We start from the raw sequence: 20162 nt of genomic DNA on the forward strand, positions 1-20162 counted from the left end.
AATCTATGTTTATTAATGATCTTAAATGAGTATAAATATTATATTATTGGATTATTATTTATGCATTCATGAAATGTATGTTCAAATCATAGCTGGTACTACTTTTTTTTTAATGCCCCTTAGACTGTAAATATTGTGGTCTTTTGTTTAATGATATACAAGATACAAGTGAGTTTGTGGATATGAACGAGTCACATCATCTGGACTGGTCGTTTGAAAAAGCTTACTGAGTGAATGTATGGGAGTTCAGGAAGAAAACCTTGGAAAAATAAAATGGAAACTTTGAAGTAAAGTACACATATCTGAAACTTTACTTACTGTCAGTCAAGTACTTTAGAAAGTGTTTATAGTTAATACAGTGTGCTGCAAAAAGCGCCATCAACAAAGGAAGTCACATGACCAACAGATCTAACTGTTAGCCATGCTGGCAAAATTGCTGCACAGCCCAGTGCTGGTCCTGGCCTCATACAATCTTCAGCTATTATGTTAATGAGAATGGTTCTCATGCCACAGCTATTATGCTCATTTACATAATATAGTAACATTATTTTATCATTATTTCTCATTGTGTTGTGGGCATGTATTTGCACTGTGACCTAGTCCATCATCTCGTTATTTGTGTCTCATAGACAGTCAGTTGTTTACTCTGTGAAATCCCATCTGGTGTGTAACTTGTCCGTCCCCTAATTGCACCACGGGTGGCAACAAATTGCTTGGAGAATCGAAATGGAGTAAAGATACGGACATGTTTTTCATTTATAAGAAATTTAGTCATATTTCTTTGTAACGCTGAAGGGTGTTTTTTACACTGACATTGGCAGTTTAATTATGTGGAACAAGGCAAAGATACAGCAAGGTAATTTATACCCTGTGTATGACTGGAGTGAACCCATTGCTGTGACTCTAATTTCAGCAGCTCTGATGAAGTGTTACGTGAAATGGATTGAATCCAGAGTGCTTCCTGCCACCAAATGTGTCACCACTGTTTGGAAATGAACTGGGTGTTGGAAGTGGGTTCGGGATTCATTAGTTACCTCATGAACACATCATTGACAACATACATAATCATTACAACATCTACAGAAGTTACACATACCCTCTGCTGTCACCCACTTTTAGAAAAGGTGTATTTATATATTGCCTCTAATTAGTGTTTCTTATTGAGCTGGACTGAGACAATATATTTAGTGAAAATAAATGTACACTGTCAGGAAGGTAATTTATAGAGCAATAATTAATTCTTGGTCAGCGAAGACACTGAAACCAATGCTCTTAAAACAACTGCTTCAGATTTTCAGCAAAAAATAGTAAATCGTAACTAGACAAATTCATAGTGGGCTTTTACCCTAGGAATAGACATAATAAGGAATGAATTACTTTAATTAAGACCTATTTGCTGTCAGCAAAAAAGCAATGGTAACATTAAGCTGTATCCTGTGTTTTCCTGAGTTTGGGTATACAATTTTTTCTTTCCTGATTCTGATACCTGAATTTGTGCATCGACTGATACCTAGTACCGATCCGATACAAAGGCCTTCCTGAAATTGCTGACATTTAGCTAGCTCTGGTTGCTTCTCAAGTGGACTCTAACCTTACCTGTTCATGTCAGTTTGAGCTGTATTAACTTGACTCAACCTTTGGAGGAAACCAAGCACGTGAATAGGGTTTACTTATCCACTTTGCCCAGGGGCCTTACATTACAAAAAGTCTAATTATTTACCAGTGACACAGAGCAACCTCCAAAAAAAAGCTGCCCTCATCTCCAGAGCAGAGCTGGTCTGGCCTTTTAATGTTAATGAGCCACCCACCACTCTGCTACGCAGGCCAAGTCCTTGGTCAACGAGACAAAAATAGGAAGCTGGAGTCCTGATAATGTCACTCAGAGAAGACTAAAATTCATTTCAGTGGACAAAGTGCTATGAATGCGTTTTGGCAGACAATGTGATTACTAGGGCTGCCCCCTAAAAGTTGATAATTTGATCTGAGTCATCAGTCAAAAAGACCCTGAGTCGATTTGCATTTGTCAGTTGAATCTCTGTACTTGCCTTTTTCTGGCTGCGTAATTGTACACAGATCAACACAGCAGCCCGGCAGGAGAGACACTCTGTGGTATGCTGGGATTTTATGACTGAACTGTGAGCAGGATGCACTCTGACTATGTGGAAACCTGATATTTTCATATTATAGATGACGAAGAAAGGCATTAAACATGAGACTTATGTAGGCTGATAGAGAAGTTTAATGTGACGCTGAACTGAACAAAAGGAAAAAAATCTCTGTATTGAACAGCTAAATCCAATTTTGACTGACAAAATTCTTTGGTACAGCCCTAGTGATTTCTCGCTGTGTGTATGTCTGTAATAAAGACACACTGAGCTACTGTGGCCAGGGCATTACTCTTGTATGGGTGAAAAAGATATTTTGTGCTGAGATTGTAAAGTTAGAAGGTAGTTAGTGGAATTAAAGTTAATTAATGGCATAATCTCTTAATATTTGTTTTACTAATGTATTTTCTGCACTACTTCCTTTTTGTACTAAATTCACCCTTGCATGCACCGCTGACCAAATCAATTTCTGTAAATATAATAAAGTTACATTTGAAGATATAATGGTAGATGCTGTGAGCACCCTTGTTGTCATGATGGAAACTTTGCAGCTCCAATAGAAAAGTCTGATGTCTGAGAGCACACTGATTTAGTTACAGAGGGAGGTGAAAGCATTACTCATTCACTTTCCCTATCCACATTTTCCCAGCAGGTCTGTGGATTAAAACCACTGACATTTTGATCGCAAGTCTACATCTCTAACTTCTAGCGCTGCCTTTGTAATCACTCACTAAACCCGAAGTGCCTCAGACTAATATTCTGCAAGATAAAAGTGAACCTGTCCTGCTACTGTTTTAATCAAACAAGAGACCACACAGTCACCTTCATCTCGCCTTTATCGCCACTATGGGAGTGCTTGCTCATGCCCCACCGCCAAAACACTGTTCCCTGAAGTCACAATTTACCCTGCAGCTGTTCCAGTGGTTCTCTTTTTAATAAAAATATTACATTGTCATCAGCTTGGATTAATTGATGGTATCCTCGTGTGACAGGGACACTTGCCTACTAAGAAAATATCTCTTCATCAGCCTCTTTGTAAATGGATTCAAAGCTGAGTTCCGTCTCTTGGCCCACTGCCATTTCATCCTCCCCTTTTCAGGCATTTTAATGTGAGAAACCTACACTTTCTCATCAGTGCCAGCTTTGTAAAATGGATTATATTTGGGGGCCTAATTCCTTGTCTGCTCCCTCTGTGGGTCCTAATTTTCTTACATTTGGCTGCTTCATCTAATTGAATGAATTGGCAGAAAGGCTGTGTGCTGATTTAATGTTCTCTCTGCCATCTGAGCCGTCTCTACCTCCATGTCTTTATTAGTATGTAAGGGCATGCATATGCACAGCTACTTAAATAGAAATTATCTGATTGTGGGCATTGACATTGGCAGCTGAAGCCAAAATGGCTGACCACTTGCATCAGAGCTCCTCTGGAGAGGAGGCCAGCACTCAGGCTGCTCGATCGAAGCTTCGAGATACTGTTACCAATCGATGCTCCATGCTCAGATGCTTGTTCAGGAGAATCTAAAAATCTCATCACTTACCTGCCCTACGGCTGACGCCGGTACTCAAACTGTGCAATTATTTGGGAGGATGCAACTCATGGCTTATACAAGATGTGACATCATTGCTAACTTTGGGAAGGATTCCCCAAGCGGGTGGACTCCTCTGCACCCTCTCACTTTCTCACCGTCTTCCTGTTCCTGCTCTATTATTTATTGACCATTACACATAGCTTAGTATGCAACAGTCTACTGTAGCCCTCAGTAAAGCTGAAGTAACACTCATTTTCTGGGAAGGGAGATGGCCATTCAGTAAAGTGGTTTAAAAACAAAACTTTCCTGATACAGTACAGAAACCCTGCCCTTTTAGTCACTCAGGTAGCTGTTATTGGATCACTGTGATGTAACCTTTCAAAAATATATAATAATAATATAAGTATCCAAACATACTGCAGAATCAAGGAAAAAAACTCAGTAAAGTGTGGATAGAAATTCACATTCCATCTCATCAGTGGATCAAATAGTAACCTAATGTGAAATTACATAAAAAAAAAAGGGAAAAGTGATGAGAGTGCTTTGAGCTTCAAAGAAAAGTTATTCTTTCTCAGAGATGTAGGAGGTTTCAAGTAATTGTCAATGTTGCACAAGAATGTCAGACATGCTTCAAAATTCCACACATGCAAAGTGTCGATACACAGCCCTATGAAGAATTAAGCCAGATCTAATTACTGTAACTTCTCCATCTCCTGTGGTATCTGATATGTCTGGCTGTAAAATGACTGACCTATTTACCTTCCTATTGTTAGCCAGCTGAGAGTCGTGCATATTTTTCTGGGTCAAACACCCCGTGAACTTGAGTGTGTGAGTTTAGCATGGACTATTAACCTGTCCGCTAGCACCACAGGGACGAATACATCGCAGGAATAGTGATAATCTGACAAAGAGATAAAAGGGCTGAAGGAATCAAATGGCAATCAGCTCCACGGGGCGTCAGGTAGATATATTCAGATTGCAGGAACAATTATTAAGCTACATGGGCAATGAAATAAAATGCGATATTGAATAAAGTTTTCTTAGCTTAAAGTTTTTACAATGCATTTTAAGAGAGATTTTCCATCTCTTTCTCTTAAAGTTGGGGATGAGATTTATGCTTAATCAGAGGTGTTTTCAGACACTATCTTTGGATTTCATAGATGAGCCCTAATGGGTTAGATTGACACATTTTATTTGTGTTAACATGAGGAACTGTACACAGCTGCTGTCTTAGTCAAATAAGCCTAAGGTCAGGGTAATCTATAGAAGAACACCTGAGCTGTCTGGGATTCAGTATCCTGCTCAAATCAAAAGAATTCAGCAGAAATTATACTTCCAAAAACCCAAACAAAGCAGACAAGGACAGCGCACCGAGGAAAAATTCTGCTGTTAAATATTGAAAAATCAACTCGGTCATTCCTGTTAAACCTTATTATAAGTCAGCGGTGGAGATGGCTCTCGGCTGACAGCTGACAGATGTGAGGTGCACTAAGCAGCACTCTGCTTACCTCAACAGCAGCCTTGGCTCGCTCAAACTCCTCCTCCAGGGACTGATGTCTGGACAGGAGGGCGCTGCCCCACCGCTGCTCCTTGCTTAGGCGAGCCTGTCACACATACATTCAGACACACATTTCATAACATATACATATATGCACAGACAAAAATCCATTAAAGATACGCACTTTCACACACCACATCACACACCATGTCACACACACACACACACACACACACACACACACACACACACGCACACACACACGCACACAGCCAGAGGGAGAGACAGGCAGGGAGAGTGTGCAGGGTCAGCCGTCTCTGCTTTCTCAGGGACGAGTAAATATCCCTGCCTCGACAAAGCCTCTGACATGCTTAGGAAGGCCAGCAGAATCACTACTGTCAGCATCTCGCCCCACCCCTCATCTGAATGCCATGCTACTCATTCAGCTTCTCTCAATTTCACTCCCCACCTCCCTCTTTACTGTGCACCTGCACATGCAAATATCAGAATATGCTGATACCCCCTCAGCTACAGACTTGCATATATGGCCTTGCTCGGCTGTGAAAATGAAAATCGACCAATTACACACATGAGGTTTGGAATTGTGTTAGTGTGATATAGTTTACATGATTCCACATTACACCAACACATTTAACTGCAAGGGGAAATTATTTGATACCCTTTCATGCTCAGATGTAATTTACTGTAAATAGCAATGACTGTATGTATCCCATGGCTACCAAATCCATTACTGACTGAGGAATGTGTGTGGAGTCAGTGACTTCCCCCAGAATAGGCTGCTTGGCAGTCAGGTCAGCCAGTACCTGTATAAATTCCCATCTCTACAGACTACCATTATGCAAGACTTTGATCTCAGTAATAATGGAAATCGCCTCATCCATTTATCATAGATCAGATAGAATATTTTTATTTACAAAAACAAAAGGCATGCAGTGTTAAAAGTAAATCTCACTATAGTCTTTGCTGTGTTGCGTGAAGAAACTACAGTGTACTGTAGTAGGCTTGCTAAAGGAAAAATCCACCCAAACACTGTAACACTATTTAAAAAAACTGGTGTTTTTGTTGTGTCCTGGTTGTATTTTTTTATTTTAATTCCCTGGCAATAGACCAGAATGAAATGCCTGATGGTGTATTTCCAATCAGAAGCATTACCTTGATCATCAGTGAGTAATATTGTCTATATTTCAACCTTTAATTTCCAACACCAGGTTTACATCTAGAAAAAAACACACTGAAGTAGACAAAGCAGATTGTCTTCAGTAAGCCCTGCCTGCTTAGTTACTGTTGCTACGCCTGTCACACTTTCCATTCTTGTTTATACAGAGGCAGACAAAAGCGGCTTCAGTGGAGACATTACAACAGTTGCTGGTAGATTTTATCAACTATAGCTATCTAGCTAATGAAGCTAATGTTAGCTACATGAATAGTTTGAGAACACTTTCTCAAGCTGACTCGTTTTGAAACCAGAATCCTTTAAAAGGGGTCTTTAAATATGCATTTGATGGCTACGTTTATGACGTCGTGCTAAAAGACTGAGGCTAAAGTCAGCAGTGCCAGTTGATGACTCATAGCTAGAAGACACAGAAGTAAAGACAGAGTTGTTCTTGTATTGTGGTGAAGAGCTAGTTCACCCGTATCAAAGTGTTGTTTTGTTTCAGCCTGTTTGGCTGTTGCTTGTTACATATTTGTTTGTATTTCAAACTATGTATTTAACGTAAAGAAGATTTTTTTAAACATAACCTGTAAACCCACAAACGTACTGCAGCTTATTTTAGTAGAGGTAAATACTAAATAAAATGCTGGTATTGGAAAGAAAAAAATAAGTGCAATACCCTCCAAACTCCAATTACTAAAGCTGTCATTGGACAGTCACTGTTCAGGGGATGGGTTTAGCGAACGGTCAATAGGGTACCAAAAAAGTCAGTGAGATGCATTTGAAATCTATTTTGTAATGTCACATATTGATCTTGAGGTCAAGAATAAACTTTCATACTCTTACTAATATACAACTAGTCACTCATGGAGTGTATTGTGCACTTCAAACTAATGGTACTGAACACTGAACAATCACTGAATGAGGGTGGATTTTTCCTTAAGGCTCTAATTTTTCTTTTTTCTTGTGTCATTTCAGTGTATGTAAATCCCATGCAACACACGCCTCCCTTCTTTGCATGCATTTTCTGTTGGTGTGTGCGTATGGTACCTGCCAAGAAGGAAACTAGAACCACTCTTTAAAGTATCTCTATCAGCTATTATGTAACTCCTGGGAAAAACAAATATAGTCTGTTTGTTTGCCAATAACTTCCCTCCATCTCGGACAGTTATCTTTAATCTCAAATCTATTATTTATTGGAGCGCTGAAAAGGTGATGTATGTTTAGCTAGCTTGGTGAGATCAGCACTAATGGGCTCAGAGTAAGGCTGCTGAATAATTCATCGGCTATTAATCTAATAATGGCGTCTGGAAACAAGACCCCTTATGCAGACCTACACAGAGACATCAACTCAGGAGGAAAGCGCTTGACATTTGGACCTCGTAGCACCACAAAGGAACAATCTCAAGGCCAACAGTATATCTAGATTTCCTTTTGGCTTCAATGCAAACTCTCTCTTTTTGGTCTTTTAAGTCAGATTTTTATGAGATGGTGTGATGCTTTCTTTTCTGGTGCAAATGTTGAAGTCTTTCAGTATTATATGAAAGGATGCATAGGGAGGCTTACATGTCTTCCACTAATATACTGCCTGTTGAGCTGAAATGGAAGAATTGTAGGTGTTAGGAAAATGATGGGTAAACACCTACACAACAGGGTGTTTTTTTAAAAAACAACATTCAGTATTAAGGCTACATTTTCATGCATTAACATGCAGTTGCTAAATAGGTCAAATTTATCATTTAATGAAATTATTATGAAGGCTTAACCATCAGAAGATGTGTGAAAGCTTTCTCACTTCAAAAGAATGTTGATTTCAAGTGCAGACAGAGCATACAATCATGATGATTACTGCCTGCTTCTGTCAAACTGAGCACTTACTTGAGTTGCTAGGGCGGACTCTGGCTCGACTTTGGTATTTGCTTCCAAGGAGTTCTTATTTGATGGCTCTAATTGGGTTTTACAGTCTATGGACCTAAAGTAGAAGAGAGACAGGTGGTTTACATGACATAGACTCAACGTGATATGGATGAAACATTTCTGATATTTTTCAGTATATTAAAAGAAGATTTCAGCATTACACCTGTAAACCAGTTTTTGAGGGACATTTCAAGCCCGATTCCAAATCCAGGTGCTTCCACATGAAAAAACAACTGGCAGCTATGTTATAGTAAACGTTTTAGCAAATTAAAATAATATTAATATAAAATAATATTGTATGGTTAAGGATAGGATACTAAAATACTTAGTATCACAACATCACAACAACCTGTAAACATCCTTTATAAAGGTAACATAGCTAGCATGGTGGAAAACAGTTGCTAAATCACGCATTCAATTCAATTCAATTTTATTTGTATAGTGCCAATTCATAACAGAAGTTATCTCAGGACACTTTTCAAATAGAGCAGGTCTAGACCGAACATAACATCATTTACAGAGACCCAACAGTTCCCACCATGAGCAAGCACTTGGTGACGGCGGCAAGAAAAAACTGCCTAGGACAGACCCTCGGCTCTAGTTGGGTGGTCCTCGACCACATCTAGCAGATATGGAGGAACTTTAGCATCATTTAGAGTTGTGTTTCTGGCCACCTTGTGAATGTAAGTGAATGCAATATTCCCTCTCCTTTTAACTCCACCAACTCCTGAGAGAAATATCTTACTCTATAGCTGCTAAATACTCCAGTTAGTCACTGATTTTGTCTGACTGTCTCCTGCATGAAGTCTAATGTGCTACACATTTATCAAAACACCCCAACCTCCTTGACCTCAATGTGTACTTTGCTACATAAACGGAACAATATTCCCTGCAATGGCACTGGATGTAAATTGAGAGGCGTGGAGTTGTTTAATATAGTTCTGCCTGTTCAGAATCAGAATCAGAATCAGAAATACTTTATTGATCCCTTGGGTGAAATTTGTTTTAGGACAACCTACCACAGAAACTCATTGGAGGAATTTTTAGAAGAGCGCCGTCTCTCCAACTTCCATTTTCTGTTGGCATTCCTTTCAGGATTGGGGTTCAGCTCTTCCCATTTATCCAACGGTGAACCAATGGTAACTGGTGGCAGTAATAAAATAATTAGGAATAAAATAATAATCACGAAATAGACTGAATCAACAAAGGAGGCAAATTAAGTTGATTTGTTTTGTTTAATTGGTTGCTCATCACACCCTCACCTTTGATTAAATGAATCACTTATCTGTTAATGTGTTTTTAGCTTTGTAAAAAGCAAATAAAAAGACATTTACATTTTCCAATGTCATCAAAAATAACACTAATTTAAAAAGTAACTAGTTATGATTTCCCATTAGTTAAAAAAAAAAACCTTTTAACACCAGATTACAAGCATTAATGGAATCTTATGATAGGACAAACTGAGCTGAAAACAGTCAGACAATTGTTGTTGTGTGTGTCTAAACTAAAAAACAATCTGTCCACAATTCTAACAGGACAACGATTTTGCGGTAAATGACACTAAAGTTATAATCAATCTACTGCCATGAATTATTCACCACACTGTAGTTTGACTCACTTTGCATTAGTTCTCATTGAAGACTTTAACCTTTTCAACTGGCAAATATGAAACTAATTGGCAGTTTCCTCTTAATGTCTTTTTAAGATGATCCCTTTCATTACAGTAAATTGGCAAGATCCTTCTTTGGCCTAGCTTGAACGTGTGTGAGGTCAGTTTGTGGAGATGATGGTATTCCAACTTGTTGGGGTATATATGGGTTGGGGGGTTGTGGGAGCTTTATGTCATTTGAGAAACTGGGTGAAGTGGTTGATAGCAAGATAAAACAAGTCAGGGTACTGGGTGGCATGATTTAATCTTTATAGAATAGATAAGATGAAATACACATTTAGAGTGAAAAGTCAAAAAAGACACTGTACACTAACTACTGCATGCGGTATGAAATCAAACGCCATCTATGCTATAGAATCAATACCCTGAATGGTAACTGAATCATAACATAAAGGGCTTGTCTTGTTTGAAATCTGAATTTTGGGATACCACAACAAACCTTTAGAAAAAAACTTTACTCACTGAGAAATTTAAACATGTTGTACTCGAAAATATTTAACAAAATTAAATTTGATTCAAACACAAACAGCTGTACAAGAACTTCGCATGAATAAAATACTGAAATCGGCAAATTTTGATTTAATTCAGAAAGGATCTGACCAAAAGAGAGGTAAACAAGAATCTGACTGTATATTTGATGTCAGCATTTAGCATTTGACAGTTTTCAATTACTGGTGGTACAGATATATTTCATAGTAATAGAGGCTATCATCTCCAGTGTATGGGTTGTTTTTTTCACTGTGTACGAGGGTGTTGCTGTTCCTCTGTAGCAGGACTTTTCGTACATGCGAAGTACCCGATGGTTGGTCTGCATCACTATCACAGAACTATAATTTGTCCATAAATTGCATGTGAGGAATGCATCTATATGACTCTATACAGCTCTTCTAAAACATTGTGAAAAAAGTTTACAGTCCATCTCTACCTGAGTCTAGTGATGCCCTCTCTGGGGTTCTCATGCTCGGTCCTGTCTGTTCAACTTCCACCTGGATCAGCTCCGTCTCATCCGTCTTCTTCTTGTGAGCGTTGTTCTTCTGGCCGTTGCCCCGGGATGACAGGGGACTCTTCCTGTCCTTGCTGTTCCTCCTGTCGCCAGGTTCACTGAGATCCAGCAGGTCCAGTGTTGAAGATAGAACTGAAAGGGAAATTACAGTAGTTAAGTCTTCCTCTTTTCATAGAGGCATTGTGTGAATGTACTGTAAATTGCACCACCAATATAACTTCTGTGTTTATTGCTGGTTCATAAAAATGCTTGAGTTTTAATTTAAATTCAACCTGTGAATGATGGTCATCTGAGTGATCTTTTTTCTTCTTAAATCTCAATAGTTCGGCTTTTAGTTTGTGGTTATGCCAAGGTTGAGGCATGTGACATCATATTCACATGCTTAACGTTCCCCTTGTTATAAGATAGAACAATTTCACTTTCACATTGCTGCGTGAAGCTTTGATTTTGATCTGCACATTTTCTGACTCATGAGTTGAGCTGTCAAGGGTACTTTAGCTGTCACGGTATTGCCATCAGCAGACATCTAAAGAATTTGCTGCTGCTCTTTTCAGAGAATCTAAATATACTACAGACCACTGCACAGTTTGATAAGGATAAGGCAGCCCCTTGAGGAGATCCAGTTTGGTCAATTAAGTAATTCAATCTCAGGTTGGTAGAGCGGCAAAGAAGGACAGAGCCTTCTGTCAAGTGGCTCAACTTTTGTCTGTGAGCTACATGTCAGCTTCATGGCTACAGACTGTCTCACAGTGTTAAAACTCCATGCTGATAGCCAGGTTTCAGTAAAACTAAGAGGATGTTTGATTTGAATAAGTATTGTGAATTTCCAGAAGCCTTTGTATCTACAAGATGTCTTTCATTGTAAATCACACTGCCTATTTCTTCCCCCTGCTGATTTTTCTCTATTTACACCCACAGTTCTTTCATATTTTGTCTATTGAATTATTTCTGTGTTGGTAATTTAATTTGTTGTGGTGGTGTGGTGTGAGTCAAATTGGCATTATATCCCACAGCTGGCTGTTGTTGCCAATTGTGTTGTCATAAATGAATGAATAAAACAAATTGCGTCAATTACACACAGAGGTTCCTAATTCTAGGAGACGTTTTCCCTCTGAATGGGAAATTTTCTGTGACTGCATTTTCAAAACTTGTTGTCACTTCTTAATCCATTGTACATGTGGCATCACATTACATTGTCAGTGTAATGCGCTTATTCTATATGAAGCACATCTGGCTGTTTAAATGAAGTTGTTTTCTATGTTTACTAACATTCAATAATTTCTAATGATCTTTGGTTTTGACACTGGATCTTTATGAACATATGTTTGACGGAAACCTTGTAGACCCATGGTAAGAGAAGTAAGTTCAGTGGGTAAGTTCATAACCTCAGTAAAAAAGCATTTTCATGCATTGGTTATTTGAGGAACCTACAAAGTTTATTTCCAAGGACCCTGACTGTGTCTTTCGTGCAATGTGAACTCAAAACTACAGACACATGACTGCATAATTGGCATGCCGCTGTTTCATGACAACCAACTGAGAGCATTTGTTGACTGGAATCTCTGCGTAATTAGAGAGTATGCTCGTCTTCTATGCCTTGTGCTCTTTAGATGACAAGTACAATTACAAATCAAGGGAGACACACTCGTGGGGAAGGTTGCCTGAAGAGTTTTCAGCATCAAAAAGAAACACAAGCTGTTTATGAAAAGGCAATGATGTCAAAAATGTTTTGGCACCCTCCAGTCTACTTGAAATGATGGGACTAGTAAGACAATTGCACAGACAAGCAAGTTTTCCTAATCAGCTGGATATTTTAAATGGATGCTTGTATAATGTATATTTATCTAATGGATAATGATTTGCTCTGTGGTGGCCAATGGACTGATGGTGAGCAAATCAGTGTCACCATTGACCATGTTAACTGGGTCTTAAGCTTTTCAGTTTTATAATATAATGACTGACAGAAAATATGGAGTAGTGAGAGGGGAAAGGAGATACTAATACAACCTTTCAGAGCCCAGACCCATCAGATTAGAAGTGTTACTGAGTCACCAAGAAACCTTCAAAGGAGTTGACTCAAAATTACGAAACTACTTACCGATTATTTGAATATTTGACAACTAACCAGTTAATGGACAAAAGTATGTTTCACTTTTACAAGACAAAAAGGTTTGAGGGGGGGACTAACTGAGTTTGGGAAATGTAACATGATCTTGGATAATAAGTTCAGCTGAGATTGTGATTGTAAACTGTCCAAAATCAGAGCAGAGCTTCCGTGTTAACTATGAGAGTCATGTTAGCCAGCAAGCCAGCTCCCATGCAGCGGGGGAAATAACACGGTGGATGTTCCGGTTGGCCGGGCATGCTAACGTTTCCAGCTTGCAATAAAGCACACACTTAAATCTTTTACATTCAGTAAACAATAATCACTGAATTGATCGCTGAAATCTCAAACAATCAGTTGTGAAGAATTCAAAGAGGAGAACCGTTGTGTGACTATTGAACCAGCATGTTGGAGCAAAGTGCTGACAAAAGGGGAAAAAAAAGTTGTGAGTATTGAAGACAGGGGATTTTATGCAATGAGGGGGTGGTGATGAGAGGCTCTTCTTGAATAAATGAGGTTCAGCCTTCATCTGGATAATGATGGATATCCTAACCAGAGTGGGAAGGACATTACAGTGTTGAGGAGTGTTTTCTCAGTGATGTTTCTCCTCAATAATAGGGGAAACCAGCCGATTAGGTTAGTTTATAGCTTCAGACTCAGCACTAATTTTCTTACTTAAATTGAACATTTGAAGAGACTAGACTAGTGGCTAGTTTTTCTAACCCCCAGATACCCATGTAACCAATGTATAATTTATGATGAAGTTTTTAAAATTATATCAACGGGCAAAAATAGTCATCCACCTCAAAATCTGACTGAAGTAAAACTGCATGCAAGAGAGAACACAACAAGATGTAGGCCTCAGGCGGATTAGCATATTTGAGCTGGTAATTATCATTCATCATTGATTTTCTTTGCTTGCTAATTCCTGCTCAGTGTTATTCAGTGCTGAAATTACTGCCGGTCTATCACAGGGTAAAAACAGATTGACAGACAATGACATCTACAGTAAAATCCACTTTACCTGCATGTCTTTAGACTGTGTGAGGAAAGCAAAAGCAGCTGGAAGAAACCCAAGTGAACATATGGAGAATGTAAAACTGCCTACCAGAGAGGACCAGTGTTGTCCCTATTTGTACCAACTGGCATTTGTACAAGAATTTATCCAAAACCTTCCAAAACAACACACACTTTCCCAATATTCCACATAGATAAAATTTAAGACAGGGTCTGACCATTTGCGGAATTTTAAGATTCATAACCAATTATATGCCTAAATCATTGTCAGCAGGAGCAGCAGGAGGCATTGGGGAGACAGAAGGTGGGAGAGTTTCCCACAACAGTCCCCCATACTTTGCCCAGCTGAATCGGCACAGTCAGTGCCCAGTTTGGAGATGACACATGTCAGCTGTGCAATCTGGTTCTGTAAATCGTCATTCAAAAGATGGTACAGCTCAGTGATCAAGGTCCCATCCATGTGGAAACCAAGATGGCACTTGGCATCTGCTAAAGTCAGAACTTTGAATTTCTCAACACACACTTTGACCCAGATTATATTTAGATTATTTATATAGAATAATAAAGTTATAGTGATAAATGATAATGATAAAGTTACATTGCACAAATGCAAAGGGAGACACACTTGAACATTTTACTGATGTCAAGATGTTACCCTTGTGCGTATACAGTATGTTCAGACCGATTAAGCTATATTCCAAATAAGTTTGGGTAATGCCTTGAATAGTAGTGGGTAGGTGTGTTACTCAATAGGCTAATATTATCATTGATACATTTTTACCAATCTTACAGAGAAATACGATACAATGCATGTCCTCTGCTCAATTACCCCACAGTAAACTGTAAGGATCCCAAACTCAAGTCTCATATTTTACCTATACGACCACATCTTTTAGTGCATTTACTGGCATCTAACATGATCTAACATCTCATATGTGAAAACTTCAGAAACAATTCGGAATATCCCAAACGTTTTTTGCACTTGGCTGAAAAAGTGCATAAAGTACGAGACTTACAGTATTCGTCACTGAAGCTTCCTTTAAACTGAAGAGACAAAGAGGCTGTTTATATGGTTGTAAGTACGTCAGTTTACACCTCACTTCACCACGCTCTATGCAAATAAACACTTTTAGGGCTTAACTTTAATCAAAATGTTGTCAGTCAATGTCAATTATTACTGTCCTTTTTTCAGTTCAGCGGCAAATTAGCCCATCACTTTTACCTGTGCTGTCAGCAGACCTGCAGGAGAGCTCCTGGTGCACTGTGGGATGTTTTAACTGAATTTTATGAGCAGGACTGTGGAAATCTGTTTTTTTCACATCACAGATCACGAAGAAAGGCAGTAATGCCAGAGAAAGTAAAAGTGTATGCCCTGCTCCCACCATGAAACGTCTCTGCTTCCCATAGGCTGTCACTCACAGTGGACGGCAGTAGAGGAGGTTGTACCGCTGTCTAGACAACACGCTGGGAAATAACTAAGTAAGAAATAACTTAACATGTAAAGTTTCCCGAATTTACAAGAAAGCCCAAATAATTAACAACCTGTCGTAGATAGCGTTTCACAAAGTTTATAAAGTTTCTCTTCATTCAAAAACTTTCAAAATTGGAGTCTCGATTGTTGGTCGAATCAATTGAAACCGTGTGTTCACCAATATCTGCTGCTTATCTTGGCAGGTAAAAGAGCCCTAGCACGTAATTTGCATTACAATGAACCAAATAGACAACGTGTTTCGTGTGTACTTAAAGGATGTAAGATGAGTAGGCAGGCATTCAATGTGGCCCAGGAAGCATCAGTGTTTACACTAAAAAACATGTGGTCAAATGAGTCCCAGACCACCTCGTTGTTTGAGTGATCGGATAACAACACTTCTCAGGGGCCGTTTATTCTTGTATTTGGAACTGTCCACTTATGATCGGATCATCCAAGACCCATGTTAATACCAGGTGTAAACAGACTCAAAATATAGCAGCAGATGAAAACCCAACAAACAGCAGAAATCTATGTGGAGAAATTCTGTAATAAATAATAATTTACTGACTGTAATTTTCTGTAAATGTACCTATGCAACAAACAAAAATCCTATTCTTCTATATTTCATCATTTGAGGTTTAAAGTAACATTTATCTGTTGGCAGAAATTAAATATAATATCTGTATGTTTTCATTAGTGTATAATGAAAATAAGAACCATTGTGTTTTTGTTACCTTAGAATAAGCCATTTTTATCTACAGAGGGAGCGGGTCCTCTTCTACGGAGTCCACCATATTTAACTGCCATGTTTCTACAGCAGCCAAGAACGAACAAACCAAACACTGGCTCTACAAAGGAGTTTTGCGGTCACTGTAATTTCTCACACTCTTGGAAGGCTGAGCTGTATTCAAATAGTTGCAATCTGCAGCTTCACTGCTAGATGCCACCAAGTCCTACACAATGGTCCTTTAATTGGCGCCCTTTTAATTACGTCACCTTCTTCTTCTTCTGCAATGGTTTAATGGCACCTGTCTGGAGAATCAGTGCCACTTTTTATCTTGGTGCACCCAACTCCTAATATTCACATAACAGTAGTGGATGGAAACAAAGATTGACAGTTTTCTGTAAATTCAGTTCAAAATTGTACTACACTAGGATGGAAACCTGACAAGAAAGTCTTTTAATCTTTTACGAGTATGTTACTAAATAGAGAGCGAGAGGATCTTCTACAGTAACTAATTTGCTGCTAACTGGGAAAGAAGAAGGAACCTTCATTAGAACTGGTATTGCATTGTCCATTGATGAACATAATTATGCACTTCAGGGATACGGTAAATGAATGCGCAGGCAGCCATGCATTACTGGTTGCAGTTCAAACTTGTGGTTCCTAGAGAGCTTTGCTGTGAATGTCAACATCAGATAATACACTCTACTGCTCTATATAGATACACTAGTTGCTACACCAGTGGTCATGGGTAGGATTTTGATTTAACAGACACATGGCACAGCTGAAACCCCTCTCCAGTGTTGTTGCCATGGTTGATAAAAACATGTTGTTAACAGGAGACCGCATCCAATGTGTCATTCAAGTCCCTCACGTGTTAACAACCACAGTGTGGTATCACCAAGCTGTTCCTCTGTATATTGCAGACTAATTGTAGATTTGTATTACATATTATTCTTTTGATATGGCGCCTGGTTTGTATGTTTGCATGTCATCAGTTTGACACACTTTTGCAGACAGAAAAATAACTTTACTGTACCAGCTGTGTTGGAAGTCACTGGGCGGGAAAGCCCATCACACTTGGTCTCGCAGAGGAAATCGTCGATGGAAGGGCTAAGAAGCGGGCGGCTCTCTTGTTGCTCACTCACCAGCTGTAAGGGCAAACAGACAAGACAGTTCAGGCTTCCTCTCAGCATGAAAACTTCCATCATAATGTCTACAAAAGTCCCTGGTATGTTAACATTAAGTGAAGTTCAGCCCTTTGGTCATGATACAGAAGACACTAGAGTCCCTACTGACATCCCTGCATTGCAAAAGGGTTTCAATGTGCCTGTGTGTCATTTTAGGAAAATAACACACATGATACTTTTCAGCACATCATCTATTCACAGCATCTTGACACAGATACACTGAAGTTATTCAAATGTGTGTTGATCCACTCAGCTCAATAACAATTGTGTTTATGTGAAGAAACTATTTACTGAAATCTTTTGAGAGAGACCCTACTGTTCACTCTCTTGACCACATTCGATCATGTACTGTATATTTTGAGTCAGGCTCAGTAGCTGCTCTTTGCAAACTGATTTGTTGCTACTTGTGCCAGTATTTTTTGACAACTGGCATGTGGTTATATTGCATATTGAGTGGTAGCTGATGTTGCCCAATTGTGCATCTGCAGCCAGCTTTCAAGCTTTTTTGACAGACATCAAAACACAGTTAATGTCTGGCCATTGGTTGATGTTGAAACATCTTCATCACACAATGTCACCACTATGTTTGCATGCACACACAAAGCACTGCAACTGGGGGAAAAAACAGGGTAAGGCATGAAATTGGACAATGTTTTACATGTGCTATAAATAAGTCTTTACATACAGCTGGTCTGCAAATCCCAACCATATTCTTGAATCCAAACTGGCATTTTAAATATGTTAGTAATTACGATGCTGCCTGCAGAGCTATTGTTTCTGCATTTGGACTGAGAGGACAGGTTCTGTAGTGAGATAGAATACAGGTTTTCATGTGTGTAGGCCTAAATGTGCTTGAATTTTACTGATGGTGCTGGAATCCAGTTTGAGTTGCAGTTTTAGTCAAACTTGGGTTTAAAGACCCTACACACCCACACAGGTGATTGATCAACAAACTACATTAACCAATAAGAATAATACGTTTTTTCGTGTTGTGTGGTAGAAAGCAGGCAGGACAGGAAATGACACAGATGATTGTAAACATAACCTGCTTGAATTAGCACGGCTCGTTCACATCAGTCTATAAGTTGTAAGTTACGTGACATCTCATCAAACCTCTGTCACTGTCCTTGTGCTACAGCCAGGAAACATCCCTCCTTCTCTGTTCCTTGTTTTATTGTTGTTTTATCCATTAATATAAGCAAGAATATAAACAATCAGTATTTCCTGAATGAGAGGTCAATCCAGCCCCATCTTTCAAGCTGACTGGACATTTGCAATGGGAAGCAGAAACTGGCGTGATCTCACCTTCAGAAGAGGCTTAATCAGGCATGATAAGTGAAAACAGCTGTGTGGGCGGACCATGGATGGCAGGGCTTTTACTATTTAACATTTCAGATATAAAAAACACAACTACAAACATCTTTCAACCTTCTGTGCTGCTGTTACACTGATACTTTCCTTGTTTTAAATAGAAATCTGGGAATTTTTTTAACCTGGTCCCCATGTTGAAATGACTAATGGGGATAACATGTTTTAAATTTGGTCCAGGATTGAGTATGTACAATGCAATCCTAGCTAACATTGATGTAGATTAGCTAGATAGTTACCTAGTGTGTTGCTAACATTAGCTAACTTAAAATGTGACAAGAAAGGAGAAAGTTGACCGAGGTCAGTACAGTACATTATCTTACTGAGTGCGTCCCATGGTAACCACTGAGATGAGCTGGGCTGAGAGAAACCTGATGGATGTATCCCAAAAAATAATTGCTTAGCCATTATTGCTTATCTCACCTTCCAAACCATGAAAATGCTAATCACCTTGCTTGTGATGCACCAATTTGTAGGCCTGCCAGTGCAGCTGAATAGGTTACATCCAATTCATTATTGGTACCCTGAAGCCTCAATACTCCAGGTGCAGCTGGCCGCAATTTGCCAACCAATGCTTCATGATTTGGAGGTGAAAACCAGTTTTGTCCCAGTGAAAGGGTAAGCCACCACCACTGTTGTCAGCCTGTGCAGCGTGTATATAATGCTGGCAGCGACGAAACATGACATTTGCTATTGTTGCTCTCCAGGCCGTGCTCGCAAGCAGAATTTTAATGAAGGTGCTAAAAGTTTAATTACCGAGCAAGAATGGACTGCACACAACCTGCCATATGCTTGATATGAAAGATGCTGAATGGGGTTTTCATAGAGTGTCTACGCTGTATGTGCCCTTACAATTATAAATGTATAGTATATTCATCCTGTATTATACTTTGGCATTATAGTAGCCATTTAACAATGACATTGGCTTTACAACCTCATTGTCCCACAGATCCCACCGCTAAAAATAATAGTAATTGCAAACAATGACTCAAAATTTTCTTCCTTTAAATATTTTTTTCTTTTCTTCTGACCTTATTAACCCAATAAAAATTTTGAAGTGCAAACCATTGCTGGGAAGCTCAAACTGCACAAACTAAGGCCTTCAAAATGAGCATACGGTTGAATCAACCTCTCTAAAAAAGTTTTCACTAAGGCTGAACATTATTACCTTTACAAACGTAGGATTTATAGCAAGACTTTTGTATTTGACTGCATTCGTTTTAGCTTAGTGTACTGGCAACTGGGTCTGTATGTGACTTTAGTTTGTCAAAAAGTCATTCACACAAAGAAATGTACAGTGAGTTATCCCACATGGTAATGTTACTTATTTTTGGGTTCAATTAAACTCCAGAGAGGTCTGACTTCCTGCTAAACCTCTTATGAACAAAGAACA

At 39.0% G+C, this 20162-nt stretch overlaps 1 protein-coding gene across 4 annotated transcripts in view; it reads right to left on the minus strand.

Moving 5' to 3' along the window:
• Positions 1-20162, minus strand: part of pex5la (peroxisomal biogenesis factor 5-like a) — a 93567-nt gene that overhangs the window by 23368 nt on the left and 50037 nt on the right. For 3 of the 4 annotated variants that reach the window (XM_051376049.1, XM_051376048.1, XM_051376046.1), the window contains 6 exons: positions 17251-17362; positions 10818-11027; positions 9243-9366; positions 8185-8278; positions 7873-7902; positions 5143-5238 (listed from right to left, as the gene is read on the minus strand). In XM_051376049.1, coding sequence (XP_051232009.1) covers positions 5143-5238; positions 7873-7902; positions 8185-8278; positions 9243-9366; positions 10818-11027; positions 17251-17362 — 666 coding nt within the window. The remainder of the gene's footprint in view (positions 1-5142; positions 5239-7872; positions 7903-8184; positions 8279-9242; positions 9367-10817; positions 11028-17250; positions 17363-20162) is intronic. The other variant, XM_051376047.1, reaches the window with a different exon arrangement.

The sequence above is a fragment of the Dicentrarchus labrax genome, unplaced genomic scaffold (genome assembly GCF_905237075.1).
Source record: "Dicentrarchus labrax unplaced genomic scaffold, dlabrax2021, whole genome shotgun sequence".
NCBI classification, from domain to species: domain Eukaryota; kingdom Metazoa; phylum Chordata; class Actinopteri; family Moronidae; genus Dicentrarchus; species Dicentrarchus labrax.